General features: G+C 36.6%; 1 protein-coding gene across 1 annotated transcript in view; it reads right to left on the reverse strand.

The window, feature by feature from the left end:
* Positions 1 to 4,261: 4,261 nt before the first annotated feature.
* Positions 4,262 to 18,808, reverse strand: part of LOC149819272 (general transcription and DNA repair factor IIH subunit TFB1-1-like) — a 120,413-nt gene continuing 105,866 nt past the window's right edge. The window contains exons 20-22 of the mRNA XM_089986370.1: positions 5,530 to 5,598; positions 5,088 to 5,170; positions 4,262 to 4,906 (exon numbers count right to left, since the gene is read on the reverse strand). Of these exons, the coding sequence (XP_089842496.1) occupies position 4,906; positions 5,088 to 5,170; positions 5,530 to 5,598 (153 nt within the window). The 3' untranslated portion in view covers positions 4,262 to 4,905. The remainder of the gene's footprint in view (positions 4,907 to 5,087; positions 5,171 to 5,529; positions 5,599 to 18,808) is intronic.

Below are 18,808 nucleotides of genomic sequence, written 5' to 3' on the forward strand. Positions count from 1 at the left end.
GCCCCCATTTTAAGCAAAATATAAAAATTTATATTGCTTTCCTTTAAATATTAGTTTTATATTTTATTTTATTATTTTTTTGCCCTCTTTAAGCAAAATATAAAAATTTATATTGCCCTTTTTATAGTTTAGTTTTATATTTTATTTTATTATAAAATATTTTTGCCTTTCTTTAAGAAAAATATATAAATTTATATTGTCATCCCTTTATATTTTAGTTTTATATTTTATTTTATTATAAAAAAAATTTTCCCACAACAACAACTACGCCTTCATCCCAAAACAATTGGGGTCGGTGATATGAACCAACAAAGAAAATCATTATGGGTCTTCCACATGAATCCTTCCCCTCCATTCATTTCATATCCTTTCTTATCACCTTCATCCATGTCTTCCTAGGCCTACCCCGACCTCTTTTAACTAATAAAAAAAAAAATCCCCTTTAAGCAAAATCCTGGATCCGCCCCTCAATACTAACCATTGAGTTTCAAACTTATACCGCCCCCATCAACTTGGTGACATTCACAAGTTACCCCTGGCTACCAAATTAATGACGCCCTTCTGAGCTTAGCTAAAAAAAGAGTTAATGCTTGAAGACGACCCATCTCTTTGACTTCTCTGCCGCATAGCAATTATTGCAAGCCAAAACAAAACCTTGGTCATTCAGATTGCACAAAGCCACTTGATCGTCAAATAACAAACTCCAAGCATTTAAATACAGGAAAATATTGGCTACCAATCGTTTGTATGTACAATCCTGTTGGGATCTTATGATGCAAGCTCTTTTAGCTCAATCAGATATCGTGGATGTGTTCAGTTTGCCCAATTTGTTAGGAATCAACCTTTGAATCGAGTTTCTACTAATATATATATATATATATATATATATATATATATATATATATATATATATATATATATATATATATATATATATATATATATATATATGGGTGATTTTTTTTTGAAGTGTTTATGACTTTTGATTGTTGAATATATTGGATTCTGGCGAACCAAATGTGATGCACTAAACAGACCATGTAGATCATAATATCTGCAGTGTCAAATTTACCAAAGAAACAAAAAAGAAAAAAGATGTGTCAGTTGTGCATACGAACAATTATAGCAAAATATTTTCCCTTTAATACAATAGAAGAAAATTGAGATATCGTCTGAAACATTTATTAGCCTCTTACTAATTATCTATTAGTAGACCCAGGTGAGACCCATTAGGTGCTTCTTAGACCCCACACTAAATCTGATCCTTAAGATCCTAGGTATCAAACGCACCTTAAAAGAATCTGTTAACATCATGATAAAAATCGCAATTTTAAAACAATCTAACGTCTTGAAATATCACCAACATTTATGACCATGCTAATCAGACTAAGCTTCCGTCCCAATATGACCTACCTACAACTTTAAAAACTGACAAGAAGGTAGTTGTCAAAGGACAGGGCTTTGACCCCAACACTGACTCATGCATGTGCTTGAATGTTTTAAAACATTATTATTTTGAAAATATCATGTTTTTAATGCCGTATTCATGGGCTAGAAACCGTTTATGCTAAGTTTTTTATATTGTTTAGGTTCAGATTTATTTTTATATAATTTATATTTTTTAATTTGACATAATCCAATATTTTCCAAAAAATTTCCTCAGAAAAATCAGATTATTCAAAATATGAAATTTTCCCAAGACCGGATTTGTGACATCTGTCACAACCTTCTTAGATCCACTTGTCAGTTCACGTTGAAGCGCTGCTCAGTAGATCTCATTTGTCATTAATGGAGGAATTATATCTTTGTTTTTATGATGAGAAACCCTCGCCGAAGCCAGGAAAACCCCAGGTGGGGCCCCACGACCACCCTGCCTTATAATGGAGGAATTATATCGTGGCAGAATTTTGAAGTATGACAGCATCCAATGAAAGAGAAATTCTCAATCTTTCACGCTACAACTTGTACTCAAGATTGATGGATTTTGTGCTTGTCATGTGCTGAAACTATGTACTATGTAGTGTGTACTAGTAGACTTTCAGACTTTAGTCCCTTTTACAATCGCTGGACTTGAAAACAGGTCAAATTCACACCCAAGAGGACAAACACCCTGTTAAATTAAGCAAGCAAATGTGCATGTTACATACCTTAATTTTGAGAAACGTATGCATTTTAATGTCCAAGTGGGGCGCCTGTTCCCCATATGAGACGGAACATCAACTCACATGCTTGATGTCCAAGGAAAATGATGTCTTGACTCAATCATGTGTTTGAAAATTAGGTGCTTAACAGCTTTGTACTGAGTGAAATTCTCAACGTTTTCACACCTAAATGGCGTTTTCTTAGGGCCATTTTTTTTTGAAAGGCAAGCTGGGGTTAGGCAGACCCTTACCAATTATACAACTATACCATTGGGTTTTGAACCTGCAACGTCCCAACACAAGGTAGCGTGCACTAGCTGGTCCTACCAGACAAGTGGAGCCCCTGTTGGTTCTTAGGGTCATTTTTGCGCACAAAAATGGGTTCCATGGACTTCATCCGTTACCACGCCATAGATCTCGGTGAGAGCTTCAAAACTACTTGTACATCTCAATCTGAATCAGAGCCAAACAAAAACATTGACACCCACAAATTAGACATGCTCTAAACAATGACAGTTTCTTCTCTGGTGAAAGGTCCAAATCTTTCCTTGGGAGTGCATCGTTAGCTACAATGCGGGCTCCACTTGTCTGGTAGGAGCAGCTAGTGCACGTCACCTTGTGCTGGAACGTTGCAGGTTCAAAACCCAATGGTATAGTTGTATAACTGATAGGGGTCTGCCTAACCCTAGCTTGCCTTTCACAAAAAAAAAATGTTTTGGTAGTATGTGATATAGAGAAGATATATTAGTTGGAAAGAGAGCATCTTGAAAGCATTTGATTGACAAAAAAACAGAAAGTTGTAGGGACAGGGTTTGGTGTTAGGAAGAAAACCTTTCACCAAAACTGCATTTTTGTTATCGACAGTCTAGTCATCCAAGGTATCTTGAAAATGGAAAATCATTCAAGAAGTGACTCACATTTTCTTGCATCCTTTGTGCTTAATGACGAGCGAACCATGTGAGGAGCTAACCTGTTTTATGGAGACCAGAATTAGCATTCACACGTCTGAATAACACGTCTCTGACTCTGTGAGACGTTGGAGTCTATGCAAAGCTGTACTTTGTTTGCGCTTGGGGACTTCAGCACAAATTCCGGAGATAGATTTTTTAAGCTTTGTGGCTTGTAGTTAGTCTGGATCCTCCCTTCATTGAGACTTTATCCCAATAATATCTCAGCCTATAGTTTATGAATTCAGAGCCAATTGCATCGTGCCACTGCATGGCATTTGAACGTAAGCCACACTGAAATTAGTGCCACGTGATTGGTCTAAAGAACCAAGCTATTGGTTATGACCATTGGTTCCCATTACAGATGAAAGAACCCAGCTTTTTTCTCCACTTGATGAAAATTGAAGTCATAGAGAAGGAAAGACCCCAGAGCATCCCGAATTATTTTCCAACCCAGAAGGGGAAGGAAGAGGCATTGAGCCTGTGATTCGTTTGACAGGGAAAGGGGAGAACTGTGGCTTGCCCGGACAATAGGCCTTATTTTTCTCCAGAACTCAAATTCTCACTATTATAGCCTTTGAAGTGTTGGTTACTAGAGCTTGTTAATCCACGCTAGCACGGAATCACCAGAAAGGGTCCAATTTAACAATATCAAAGAGAAAACTGTGTACTTAAAAGTCCTTAACCTACCATCAAGTCGGAGATCCCAAACATAGCCAAAACTCAAAAGAGGACTTAATAGGAAGAAATCTAACATGGTTTAATCACATAGATATCTAAATAAGCTGCATTTACGATGAAGTTAACCTACACCCTGACTGATCCAAATCCAAATTTTATATAGTCAAATGGATGATCCCAATGAGTTTGGCATAGAACCTAGACCGTTTGACGGGCAGTCTAGGTTCAAATCCCACGGGCGTCACCCCCCTGCATAAGCAGGGGCTTGACAACTCTTCACCCCCTGCATAAGCCGAAGCTTGGAGACTCCTTGGAGTCGAGGGGTAAGCCTCCAGAGTTTTACGTCAACATGGCCTCTAAGTATAGCAGGATGAGCCAGCGCAGCTAGGTCACTGCACCTGGGGCGGTTTCTCCGAGTAAAAAAAGATTGAATATGGATCCACAGTATATGGCAATATTGGATCTGGTAAAAGAAAACAGAAACCAAGGTTATTTACATGTAAAATGCACAATCAGAATTAAAACATAGATCTGATATAAACACCGGTCTGAAGCTGGAAATGATTCACAAATCCAAATATGATCCAAATACCCTTTTAGATTTTACTTTAATGATCTGTACTGAAAATAAAGTGCCAAATTCAGATTAGATGCCTGACCAAACCCGATACATTTGCACCCCCTACTCTATCTCACTTCATTGTCTCCGCCCTCATGTAATTGTAAGACTTGATTACTGATAAAAAAATATTAAATATATATTTTCTTGCACCCAAAATTTATAGAAGGATTCATCTTGATGGTAACTTTTGTCAGTATTCTTTTTTTTATGATGAAAGAACCCTCACACAAAACAGCGTGACTTAGTGGGCCAGCCTCCCTGCGAGGCTGCAAGGTAAAACTCCGGGTCGAGGACACAATCACCTAGCCTTACATGCCCCAACCATGATAAAGCAACAGCATCCCCCATGCGCCAGCAGGATTCGACCGTGGGCCTTCAGCTTGACACAGGACCCCACTGACCACGAGTCCACCGTGGTGGTAATTTTTGCCCGTATAGTCCTCCTCACCCTTTAAGAGCCACCTTAATACGAGCAACATCATAAGGGGTGCTAAGTGAAATTTACTCTCATTCATCTACCAAAAACAAATAAAATTTCTCCATTCAGCTCCGAGGAACAAATCCTTCTCATTAATAGTGAATAGCAAAATTAATCTTTTATCGATATATGAGAGATGGTGCAAGGCATGGTATTCGCACAGATGGTGCAAGAAGGCGTGGTACTTGCACAGAAACTAAAATGCAGACAAACTTAACTAAAGAAATCCATTCTGTCGGTCGCTTCTTTTAGCGGTCTTCTGCAACTCGGCTTCATAGTGAGCAAAGGCAGCATCTAGAGACTGTACATGCCACATAGATTATTTAGTTTTCAGGAGATTATCTCTATGCTTTCCAAAATGTCAAAAAGGAAATATGTCAAATACTTTATATATGAACAAAATTTTCATTTTCCTGAGCAGCAAGGGCTCTATTGATTTTAGAAGATATGAGTATAGATTTAAGCTTAAAAAATTGAAATATGAAAACAAGCTAAAATACTCATTAATGGAACAAACTCGCCTTTCATATCACCATTGCATAGGAGATACTGCTTGGAGATCATTTTTGAAATACAGAAGGAAAACCCATCCATGAATGGTTTGTCGAACATGAGTTCAGAATCTCGGGGAAAAAATATGAAAAAGATCTGTGCATGTACCTGAAGCATTGGTTGGACCAGAAGGGAGACTTGATGCCGGAACTCTGACTGTACAGATTCTTTAGTCTCCTAGAAAAGCATACAATAACACATCAGATACAACATACAATACCAGTGCTAAAGCGCATAAATAAATGACAAAAAGCAAGTCAATGGCCATAACCATTGCCTAACCTACATTTGGTAAATGGTTTCGAACAGGAAAAAGATGCTTGACCAACTTGGACAGGATTGACACCGTTCCCAACTCACTCCATTGTAATTAAGAAGAGCTCTTCTTTTAATCCACACAACATTTTTGCTATTAACCAGGCAATGCAGTTCGCATCCCCAAGAAATGGGTCACAAGACAGGGCACAAGCCCAAGGCTCATCAGGCTGTACACCAAGGATTGTTCTCAACAGGCCCACTCACCTTACCCCACCAGTCCACCTGTTCACAGACAATAATGTAAATCTACACCATGCTATTTTAAATATTTGACAAACAACTCTCTTTGGTTTTACCTTAAACTAATAAATTCCTTCTTAAGCATAAGAAGAGAATAGCAGGAAGTAGTATTAAGAGAGGGTTTATAGAGATTAAGATGGGCCCCTCGTAACCTCTGTTGGTGGGCACACCAAAAACTTTATTTATTTAGTAACCCTAATTAGGGTTAAAAAAGAATGCACATATGTAATTAAACTGTTTACCTGCTATTCCCTGGAATCTCTCTCTCTTAACTTTAAACCCTTTATATTGACCTTAGCAGCATGCAATTGATTGAATTGACCAAAATGCCCTCAAAAGCATTGGCATATTTTAAAATATAGAATCACTTTAGAGAGAGCTCACATCTTTTATTTTGAAGGAGAAAGACATTTCAAAAAGTAGGGTATTCTTGTAATTTTAATTTGTAAAGTGACAATGAACCGTTTGACCTAAAAAATAACTATGTATTTATAATATTGCATCTATGATACCGCAACACGGCGGCTACTGTACCCATGTCGACATGGGTTACTGGTACTAGGTGCAGTGCGGGTATGCCACACTGTGCCAGGTCAGGTCGGGTCGGGTCTAATGCAGACCCAAACCTCAGAAAAGAAAAGAAAAAAAGCAAAATGCCCTCCCCCCCCCCAAAAAAAAAAACTCTCTCTCTCTCTCTCATCTTTCTCTCTTCCGTTTCCCCTTTCTCTCAGTCTCTCTCGGCGACTGCAAGGTCACTTGAGAGAGAGAGAGAAAGAGGAAAACGAGAGGGGTTGGTGGAGGGGGAAAAGAGAGAGAGGAATGACCCGTACTGTTGCCGCCTCCTCCATGTCTTGTGGAGCGAAAGAGATGAGAGAGAGAGTTGATGCCCTTCCCACCCCATTTTTCTACTTAATGAAATTAAAAATTTCATTGAGGCCCCTACAGTCTTCATATTCTTAAAAAAAATCTTTTTACACCTTTTTGTATTCATAATATCATCTTCTTCCTCTTTTATTTAAAGATAACAAAAAGATTCCCTTTTATATTTTTTCAAACACACATTTTTAAAGAAATTCATTTTACCCCTTCTTCCTTTTCATTCTAGGCCTTCTTCCTATTTTACAGTTAAAATGTTACGATTTTTTTCTTTTATTTAACAATATTATATATATATATATATAGCTATGTCCCCGTACCCACATTTTTCGAACTTGTCGTGTTGTACTCTCTGTACCCGCACCCAGGTGACATAGTATTGCATCACTTGTGATGGTGCTTTGGTGTGTGTGTGTGTGTCCCTGAGCCTCTCTTAATTTGAGAAGCATGATTTCGACATATGGGATCTTAAATCTTGAATAATAAATCATGATTTCCGAGATAGACCTTTAAAAAAAAACAAAACAATATAACATGTTTTAAAAACCAGAAAATAGTAAATTTTAGCTACAAATTTATGGTTTATATTCTTTCTCCTTATTTCACACTTCTTCTCTAGAAGGTATCTGATAATTTCCTGATTCATTCTTTCATGTAAAAATCTACCAATTTCATGAATGCCATGATGACTAAGTATTTTACTATTGATGATGCATTCATAAAGGAAAAAAAAGGAACACAACATTAAATGGTTCTTTTGACATTTAAAGCCAAAAGTTAATGTTAAAATGTATTGTATAATCAAATGTATATACATAGAGTAATGGGCGTGCTAAATGAGTTTTTCAGATTTTTTTCATTTTATTTTTAAATTCTGACCACACAGGTGTGATCTATGTACTTGATTTTATAGGGATCAGCTCTTGAAGTGTTCGATTCCAACATATGGGTGGGTTTTTATAAGGTTCAAAAAATCAACGATCCAAAATCTTTGTAAAATTTTGAGGCTCCAAATATCATTTTTTTCATCGAAAATACATGATTCAGGTGTGGATTCCTCGTAAATCAACCATGCCCAACACATTTATGGGGTCGGAACTGCGAAAAAAACACCGGAAGAGCAGAAAAACCCATTTAGCACGTTTTATTTAGCATATTTCATTTAGCACGGACCCATTTATAATATATATATATATACACATATATATATTAAAAAAATTATATAAAATATATAGGGTTGTGTAATTAGGGTATTTGGCCAGGAGTATTTTGGTCATTTTGTACATGTAATAGATGTTGTCCATTAGGGACAGTTTAGTCATTTTACTAGTTTTAGTATTTTATCTTTTTGACTTAGTGTAAGGGCACTGTGGTCTTTATGACCATAGAGTCGTTAGGCCAGCTCCCAACAACTATAAATATATCGGTTGGGAGCTCCCAGCGACTCTTGGAAGCTCCCCAAGGCCATAGCCTCTTGTATAAATTGAGGGCTCTCACCCTCATTTGGTTTAATGCTTGTTCTAAGCATATTGAAATAATATTTATTTTATATTTGGTGTTCTTCCTCTCTTTTGAGAGGTTTATGTTCTTGGCCCTTTGTGGTTTTGGTGTATTTGTCCCATAAGTGACATTCATAGCTGTATGTGCACATTTGTAGCCTCCTTGTGGCATTGTGGTAGTGCACTTGTTTCATTCCAATATAATACTATAGTTACACAAACATTTTAGTTTTAAGCTTAAAATTTCAACAATGTAATTTTTTTATTTTTATCTCAAGAACGACATGGATCATGTGTTTGAATCCATTAAAGAAAAATATAAAAAACATATGTTCCTCACTTGATTTCATTTTTATTTTATGTCATATTCATGTTGTGTTTGCTCTGATTCTTATTTCACAACTTATTTGATTACCTTTTAGCTTTCAACTTTTAGCTTCCAATTTTTTGAATCTATAACCTGAAGAAACCACATTTGGCACGAAGACCTGGTCCCGCTGGCTCAGTCTGCCATACCTACGATCATTGTGCCAACAGTGTAAAGCTCTGAGGCTATTGTAATGAAATGAGCGAAAAACAAATACAAGCCAACGAAGGGCATAAAAACCAGAGTTACCGGAAGCACCTAGGCAAAAGGGGAAGCGCGCTTCGGAAGCGCAAGGGGAAGCGTCCCCCTTTTTGGGGAAGCGTGTTTCCCTTTTATGGGAAGCACGCTCCCCCCACACTTCCCCATTTTTTCCATTTTTTCGCTTCCCCCTCGCTTCCGGTTCGCTTCCTAGGTCGCTTCCGGTTCGCTTCCGAGATGGTTCAGAATTCTTCTAAGTGGTCCCACGCTTCCCTGCTTCCTAAATTTTTAAAAGTGCCTCGCTTCCCGCTCCTGCTTCCCGCTTCCTCGACTGGTAACTCTGATAAAAACACACAATACAACCACAAATCCACTTTAAGGATAACACAATAAACCAACTAGGGCTTGCAACAAAATGTAAAAAATATTGTTTATTGACAAAAAGCTTAGTAAGAAGCTTGAGAATAAATGGGGACATTAAGTCCCTATTTATACATAATAGAGGGAGCCTTGGGAGCTCCCATAGAGACGTTGGGAGATCCCAACAGCTATATTTGTAGCCGTTGGGAGCAGACCCAACGTCGCCCCTTACATTAAATAAAAATTACATTTATTAAAAAACAAAAATATTATCTAATTTATTCCTAACCTAGTTACATAATGTGAAATGACCAAAATGCCCCTATTGGGCAATATATATATATATATATATATATTCTTTTATATTTAAGAATATATATATATACATATTTAAAAAATCATATTTTAACACCCCTCCTCAAACTTACGGTGTATACACTGAAAGTTTGTTAAGTAAGAATATGAAACGAGGTGATGCAAAAGCTTTGGTGAAGAAGTCAACAAGTTGATATTCAGACATACATATGGAAGCTCGATGATTCCTTTCAAATATTCATCTCGTACATAATGACAATCCATTTTGATATGCTTAGTGTGCTTATGGAAAGTATAGTTGTTGGCAATATAGATAACACTCTTATTGTCCCAACACATCTTTGAAGGTCCGGAGATGTCTATTCCCATATCTTTAAGAAGATTTCTTAGTTATACAAGTTTCATAGTTGTTGTAACCATAGCCCTATATTCAGCTTCAGTAGATAACAGTTAAACTTTCTGTTGCTTCTTGCACCGCCATGAAATTAGAGAATATCCCAAAAAAACACAAAAAACAGTAGTTAAAACCCTATCATTTGGATTTTCTCCCCGATCAACATCAGTATAAGCAAGCAAATCTAAATATGACGATGAGGGTATGGAATTTTTTATATATCTCACAATCTGTAATACAGCACTCATGTGTACGGTAGTTGGAGCATGCTGAAACTGACTTGCAGAGTGAACAACATGAGCTATGTCTGGTCTGGTGATTGCTAAATAGGTAAGTGACCCAATCAACTCTCTATATGGAGTAGGATCATCCAAATGTGTCCCATCTTTAAGTCTTAGTTTTGCATTGACAACTTCAAGTGTCTCCACTTTCTTGTCATCTGTAATACCAGACTTTGTACAAATATCAGCAGAAAGCTTCATTTGAAAAAGAATATGACCCTTGAGAGAGTAGGCGACTTCAATACCTAAAAAATATCTTAACAAACCTAAGTCAAACATATCAAAATTTTCTTTTAAAACATTTTTAATTTCAATAACTCTTTGTTCATCATTCCATGTTATTATCATATCATCCACGTATAGCAGGAGAATGACAATATTGGTACCTGTACTTTTAACAAAAAGCGCAATGTCGGTATAACAGAAAAAAAAATCTTAGATGAATCATGACACTACTAAATCTATCATATCAGGCTTTTGGGGCCTGTTTGAGACCATATAACGCTTTTCTTAATCTAAGAATTTTTTTTCTTGCGGTAGGCCTGTGACAGCCAGCATAAAACTTAGTCATACCCTATAAATATGAACCAATATGAGAATTTCGTTGGGGCGTTCCCTACTGAGCGACGCGTTGTACTCTATAGGCCCGAAGGCAGTGATAAATGGGCAAGGCTTGCTAGGTCGTCGCCCGTAAGCGACACGTCACACCGGTGCCCGGGTGTAGTGTCAAATAGGCAAGGGTTCCCTAACTTTGTTGGACGGGTGGGGGTAAAGAAGTTATTCCAAGACCATAAAATTAGGTTAGCCACCTGGAACATAAGATCTTTAACTAGTAAGTTGGTAGAGTTAGTAGATGTTATGTGTAGGAGAAAGATTGATATTTTATGTCTACAAGATACCAAATGGGTAGGTGAGAAAGCAAAAGTGATAGAACCTTGGGGTTATAAGATTTGGTATACAGGAATAAATATGAATAGGAATGGAGTAGGGATTGTTATGAGTCGTGAGTTTATAAATAATGTAGTTGAGGTTCGTAGGAAGGGTGATAGGATTTTACTTATTAAATTAGTATTAGGTACGGATATTATTAATATTATTAGTGTTTATGCACCTCAAGTAGGTTTAGATGATTCCATTAAGCGTCAATTTTGGGAAGATTTAGATGGAGTAGTACAAGGGATATCTTATGGAGAAAGGCTTTTCATCGGTGGTGACCTTAATGGGCATGTAGGCATTAATAGGGATGGATTTGAGAGTATCCATGGAGGTTATGGTATAGGAGAAAGAAATGAAAGTGGAAAAAGGATTTTAGATTTTGGATTGTCCTATAATATGATCTTAGCAAACACTTGGTTTAGGAAGAGGGAGTCTCACCTAGTAACATTTAAAAGTGGGGTTAATACGAGTCAGATAGATTTTTTCTTACTTAGAAAGAGAGATAGGGGTTGTTGCATCGATTGTAAGGTTATACCGGAAGAAAGTGTAGCTACACAACATAGAGTCTTAATTTTAGATCTTAGAATTAGACAATGCCGCAAAAGGGATAGACATAGGATAGATCCTAGAATTAAGTGGTGGGCACTGAAAGGAGCTAAACAATGAATGCTTATAAAGCAGATAGTTAAGGAAGCTGATTGGTGTCTCGAGGAGGATTCAAAAACAATGTAGAATAAGATCGTGGGTGACATGAAAAAGGTGACTAAGGAGGTATTGGGTGAGTCTAAAGGCGGTGCACCGCTAGGTAAGGATACATCGTGGTGGAACGAGGATGTCAAATTAGCTATTAAGGTTAAAAGAGAGTGTTATAGAAATCTAAGTAAGAGTCGTGATAATGAGAATTTGAAGAAGTATATGATAGCAAAGAAGGAAGCTAAAAAAGTAGTTCGAAATGCGAGAGATAAGGTATATAAGGAGGTTTATGACAAGTTGGATACCAAAGAAGGCGAAAAGGATATTTATAGGCTTGCAAAGATGAGAGATAAGAAATCGAGGGATTCGGGTATGGTTAGATGTATCAAAGATGAAATGCAAAGGGTTTTAGTCAAAGATGAGGAGATTAAGGAGAGATGAAAAGATTATTTTGATAAACTATTTAATGAAAGTCATGCTCAGGATCTTGGAGACTTCTCCATTCCTTTTCATGAGATGAATCGTGACTTCATGCACAAGATTCAAAAGAAAGAAATTGCAGAGGCTTTGAAGAAAATGAAATCAAGAAGGGCAGTTGGCCTAGATGGTATACCTATCGAGGCTTGGAAATGCTTGGGAGAGAAATGTTTAGAATGGGTGACAAATCTTTTTAACAAGATTTGGCGGACAAATAAGATGCCTAATGAGTGGACGAAGAGTACTTTGGTGCCTATATATAAGAATAAGGGTGCTATACAAGATTGCACAAACTATCGTGGTATAAAACTCATGAGTCATTGGAACTTTGGGAGAGGGTGATTGAGTCTAGCTTGAGGAAGGTTGTCATGATATCGGAGAATCGATTTGGTTTTATGCCTGAAAGATCAACTATGGAAGCTATACATCTTCTTAAACAACTTGTTGAGAGAAATAGAGAGAGGAACAAAGATTTGCATATGGTTTTTATTGATTTGGAGAAGGCATACGATAGAGTACCTAGGGACATTCTCTGGTGGACAATGATGAAGAAAGGGTGTTTCTCTCAAGTACATTAGTATAATTAAGGATATGTATGAAGGAGTAGTAACCAATGTTCGCACTTGTGGAGGGGTGACAACCAATTTTCCTATAACGGTTGGGTTACACCAAGGTTCTGCTTTAAGCCCTTTCCTATTTGCTATAGTGATGGATGAGCTTACGAGATCAATTCAAGAAAATGTGTCGTGGTGTATGTTGTTTGCTGATGATATTGTTTTGATTGATGAGTCTAGAGCTGGGGTTAATGCTAAGTTAGAATTATGGAGACAGACATTGGCAGCAAGAGGTTTTAAGTTGAGTAAGAGTAAGACAAAATATATGGAATGTCGGTTTAGTAAGCAACGAAGTAGTGATGGGAGTGTAGTGAAACTTGGTGAGCAAGAAATACGAGTGAATGACTGTTTCAAATATTTGGGATCTATCATTCAAAATTATGGAGAAATTGATGGAGATGTAAATCATAGGATAAAGGTTGGGTGGATGAAATAGAAAAGTGCAACTGGAGTGTTGTGCGATCGTAGAATGCCATTGCGATTGAAGGAAAAGTTTTATAGGACGACTATTAGGCCCGCTTTACTATATGGTACGGAATGTTGGGCTGCCAAGAGACATCATATTCAAAAAATGAGTGTAGCTGAGATGCGTATGCTGAGATGGATGTGTGGAAATACAATAAAAGATAAGATTTTGAACGAGGAGATACGTAAGAAGGTAGGCGTTGCACCCATTGAAAATAAGATGAGAGAGAATCGTTTACGGTGGTTTGGACATATTCGGCGAAGGCCTAATGATACTCCAGTTAGAAGGATGGAGAAATGGGAAAATATATTAGTTAAAAGAGGTCGGGGTAGGCCTAGGAAGACATGGATGGAGGTGATAGGAAAGGATATGAATGCTTTGAACCTCACCGAGGACATGGCATTGGATAGAAATGATTGGAGGAGAAGGATTCATGTGGAAGACCCAGAATGATTTTCTTTTTTGGTTCATATCGCCGACCCCAATTGTTTTGGGATGAAGGCGTTGTTGTTGTTGTCAATACTAAAACCCGACGGGGGGTTCATATAAACTTCTTCATTTAATTCTCCATTGAGAAATGCATTTTTGACATCTAGTTGATAGATAGGTCATTTTTGTATGAAAGCTACGGCTATTAAGATTCTAACACTAGTCATCCTAACTACAAGGGCAAAAGTTTCTTCATAGGCAATTTTGTGTTCTTGAGAATAGCCTTTGACAACTAGCCTTGCTTTATATGTTTTTAGACTTCCATCACTTTTGGTTTTAACTTTGAACACATATCTACAATCTATGGTTTTTTTTCTTAACGGTAAAATAGTTATTTCTCATGTTTTGGCTTTCATAAGGGCATCTAATTCCATCTTCATAGCTTCATTCCAATTAGAGAAGTTTTTATCTTCATTATAATTAGATGGTTCATGATAAGAATGTAATGTTATTAGGCATGCTCTATAGTGTGAGGATAGGGAGTCATAAAACACAAACCTATTAGGTAGATTGGATAGACGACAAGATCTTCTAAGGTTGGATTCTTCTATAGAAGGATTATGGTTGACCAATAAATTTTTATCTAATGATTCTTCTTCGGAAGAAGAATACTTTTCTAAAGCATTTTGAGGATTATTTTTGTATAAACATGTATGCCTTCAGTAGATCTCTCATTTACTATATCACTATCTATAGTATAATGATCACAAGGTTTTATACTCTCATCACTAGGATGGTTATCATCATTATTTAAAGTCTCATTATCATTCCTTGGAGCGAGATCAAATAAAAAAGTATAGTCTACTTCCTCTTTTTTATTTATTTGATTGAAGTCATTCTCATTTTCTAAGAAGTCACATCTTTGGAAACATAAAGTTTGTTGTTAAAATAAAAATGAAGACACTTTCAATGGCTTTTGGGGATAATTTATCTCTCTTATGTAGGAGTACAAAACATTTACAACAAAAAACACGTAATCTTTTAAAGTCGGGTGTTATTTTAAATAACTTTTCACAAAGGAAAATATTCTGCAATGATGATGATGACATTCGATTTATTAAATATGTTGAAGTCAACATGGCTTTGATCTAAAAGGATTTTAGAATATTCTTAGAAATAAGGAGGGTTCAAGCGGTTTCCATAATATGTCTATGTTTTCTATTTGCTAGACCATTTTGTTGGGGAGTTCTAGGATACGATCTTTGACGACAAATTCCATTTTATTTTAAGTAGTTTTGAAATTCTTTTGATAAATATTTTCCACCCGAATCGGATCTAAGTGTGACAAATTTACTTTAAAATTGATTTTTGACTATCATATAAAATTCTTCAAAGAGAGAAAATACATCAGATTTTAAATTGACAAAGTAGACCCATACATATCTAGTAAAGTCATCTATAAATATCACATAATATAAATAACCTCCTTTCGATATAACTAGAGAAGGACCCCAAACATCCGAGTGCATTAACTCAAAAGGTCTTTTAGAGATGAAAGTTTTATTTGGAAAAGGGATGGATTTCATTTTGCCCAAGTATACAATCTTTGCACACCACATCGTTTTCTTTACAATTTTTTTTTCTCAAAAGAAAAAGGATACATTTTTTAATATCTTGGGTGTCCAAGTCTTTTATGCCAAGTTTCAATATCATTATCTTGGACATAATGACAAAAAGGTTTTGGTGAAAGAGATAAAGAGTCCATAAAATAAAGATCTCCTCTCATATGGCCTCGCCGAATCCGTTTCTCGTACCAGAGATCTTGCACAAAGCAACTTTTAGATGACTAGGAGATTTCGCATCCATGGTCGGCAATTTGATAAACGGAAAAGAGATTTAAATTCAATTTAGGAACAATCCTAATTTTTAGAACAAAAAAATTTTGAGATTCTAAATTTTCAATACTTTGAATTTTCAAAGGTGTTCCATCGACGGTGGAAACACAAGACAAATTTGGGTTAGTGCATATGTTGGATAAAGTAATTCCATGTGGAGTCATATGAAAGGAAGTTCTCGAGTCAAGAATCCATGAGCACTCACCGGGATATGAAGAAGCAATGGCAGCACCCGATGTAGAGGACGAAGATTTGAGTATTTGTTGAAGTGCCATAGTTAATCGACAAAGTGTGTCCTTTAGCTCTCCTTCACTTTTGCCTTATTCCTCTTTCTTTAGTGTAGATTCTTCTACGGAAGCCACTTTGTTTTTAAACTTTAGACAAGGAGATCTAATGTGACCCGGCTCGTTGCAAAAGTAACAAATAGGCTTTTTTGATCCTCCATAGTTGTTGTTCCATGAGCCATTTTGCCTCTCAAATTGTGGAGGTCTATATACTTTAACATTGTTTCCAGACCTAGATACGGCCATTACTTCATCTCCTCTTTTATCCATGCCTTGACGACTTTCTTCTTGGCATACTTCAGCAATGACATCTTCTAAGGGAAGTGAAACGTAATCCATACAAAAATTGAAAAAAATGTTCTTTTTTTCATTTGTTCTCGCCTAAGTTCCACGTCTTCGGTGTCCACCCACTTAGGCTCTAGTAGTACCAATTCATCCCAAAGACGGGATAATGCACTAAAGAAATCAAGAACACTCATGTCCCCTTGCTTGGTTCTAATTTTCTCTTGCAAGTAATATTGTTTTGAAAGATCTTTTTTTAGTGTACATGCCTTTCATAAACAATCAAGCTTCATTTTTCTTTCTAAATTTGGCAATATTAGCACAAATTTTCATTTCTACATTACTCATGAACCATGAAAGGATCTTAGCATGATTACTCTCTTAATCTTCTATTCTTGATTGATAATCTTCAATGGCTTTTGATCAAGCATCTCTTTCAAGAGCCTTTCTTGACCTCCAAGTTTGGTGAGTTTGAGTTGAGGTTCGGGAATCATGCTCATCACGTATCCCAAAAGCTTCTTTTTTTTAGGTTCTCCATAGCGGAGGCCCACATCATGTTGTTGGTACCATTGAGTTTGAAGGAAAGATCATTTTTTTGTTCATGTCCCATTTGAATGACAGAGAAAGGGAATGAGAGAAATTTAGAAAAATATGACCACTTGCAAGTACCACGATCTCACAAAAACTTTTGGATGCTTCTTCACGAACACAAACACTTTCCTCAAAATCAAGAGCCCTATAACTCTGATACCATGTAATGAAATGAGCGAAAAACAAATACAAGCCAACGAATGGCATACAACCACAAATCCTCTCTAAGGATAACACAATAAGCCAACTGGGGCTTGCAACAAAATGTAAAACATATTCTTTATTGACAAAAAGCTTAGTAAGAAGCTTGAGAATAAATGGGGACATTATGTCCTTATTTATACACAGTAGAGGGAGCCTTGGGAGATCCCATAGAGACGTGGGAGTGGGTAATCCCCATAGAGCCCCTTACATTAAATAAAAATTACATTTATTAAAAAACAACAAAACTATCGAGCTAACCTATTCCTAACCTAGTTACATAATGTAAAATGACCAAAATGCCATTGTTGGGCATTATATATATATATATATGTAAAATTGTCTATGACAAGACAATACGCATACGAGCACAAATACTTTAGAAAAGATGTGCACGAAGGCACTCTCACAACACTTGAACAAAGTACGCAAAAGCGTAAAAATAATAAACATGCGCTATGGCATGTATTTTATAAAAAGAACAAAATGCTTGAGACTCTCAAGCTTGAGGATTACAAGGGGGAACACCCCTATTTATACAAATGCCAAAAGGTGCAAAAGGGAGGGCTCCCAAAGGAGTCGTTGGGAGCCCCCAACGGTCACATTTGTGACCGTTGGGGGCCCCCAACGACTCTATTGGGGGACCCCCAATGCACTTTAATAAAGAACAAAAAATAAAACAGAAAAAGTAAAAAGAATTACAAGAAAATAAAAAAGAAAAATTACAACATATTCCAAATGGAATATGCGCAAAACAATGAAATTACAAGAATACCCTTTTTAGATAAAAAATATAAATATATATATTTATATATATAGAGATATATGTACATATAATATATTATATGTAAATGTATCTCTATGTATATAAATATATATATTTATATTTACAATAATGATTTTTAGGAGACACATTTTAACACCCCCCCTCAAACTTACGGTGTGATAACCGCAAGTTTGTCAAGAAGGAAATGAAATCTGGGCGAACATAGAGCTTTTGTGAAGAAGTCGGCAAGTTGATACTCAGATGTCACATATGGTAGATCAATGACCTTCTTCAAGTATTCTTCTCTGACATAATGACAGTCCATCTCTATATGCTTTGTTCGCTCGTGAAAGGTGTGGTTCTTAGCAATGTAGATTGCACTTTTATTGTCACAGCATACCTTTGTTGGTTCTTTGACAACCACTCCCATATCTTCCAAAAGACATCCAATCCATACAATTTCCATGGTGGTAGATGCCATGACTCTATATTCGGCTTCAGTGGATAACAAAGAGACCTTCTGTTGCTTTTTACATGGCCATGAGATCAAAGATTCTCCTAAGAAAATACAAAAATCAGTGGTGGAGTGACGGTTACTAGGGTCACCTCCCCAATCTGAGTCAGTATAAGCAAGCAATTTCAATTCAGAAGAAGAAGATAGAAATACTCCCTTATTCACAGTTCCCTTCAAATATCTGATGATGCGAAGCACAACACTCATATGAACAATTGTAGGAGCATGCTGAAACTGACTGGCGCTGTGTATAGCATGTGACAAATCAGGTCGGGCAATGCTAAGATACATTAAAGAACCTACCAACTGCCTGTAAGGAGTAGGATCGGTTAGAGGAACACCGTCGTCAATCTTCATTTTTGCTCCCACAACTTCAGGAGTTTCGCATACT

This window comes from Nuphar pumila, chromosome 13, assembly GCF_984573655.1.
Source record: "Nuphar pumila chromosome 13, dmNupPumi1.hap1.1, whole genome shotgun sequence".
Classification (NCBI taxonomy): domain Eukaryota; kingdom Viridiplantae; phylum Streptophyta; class Magnoliopsida; order Nymphaeales; family Nymphaeaceae; genus Nuphar; species Nuphar pumila.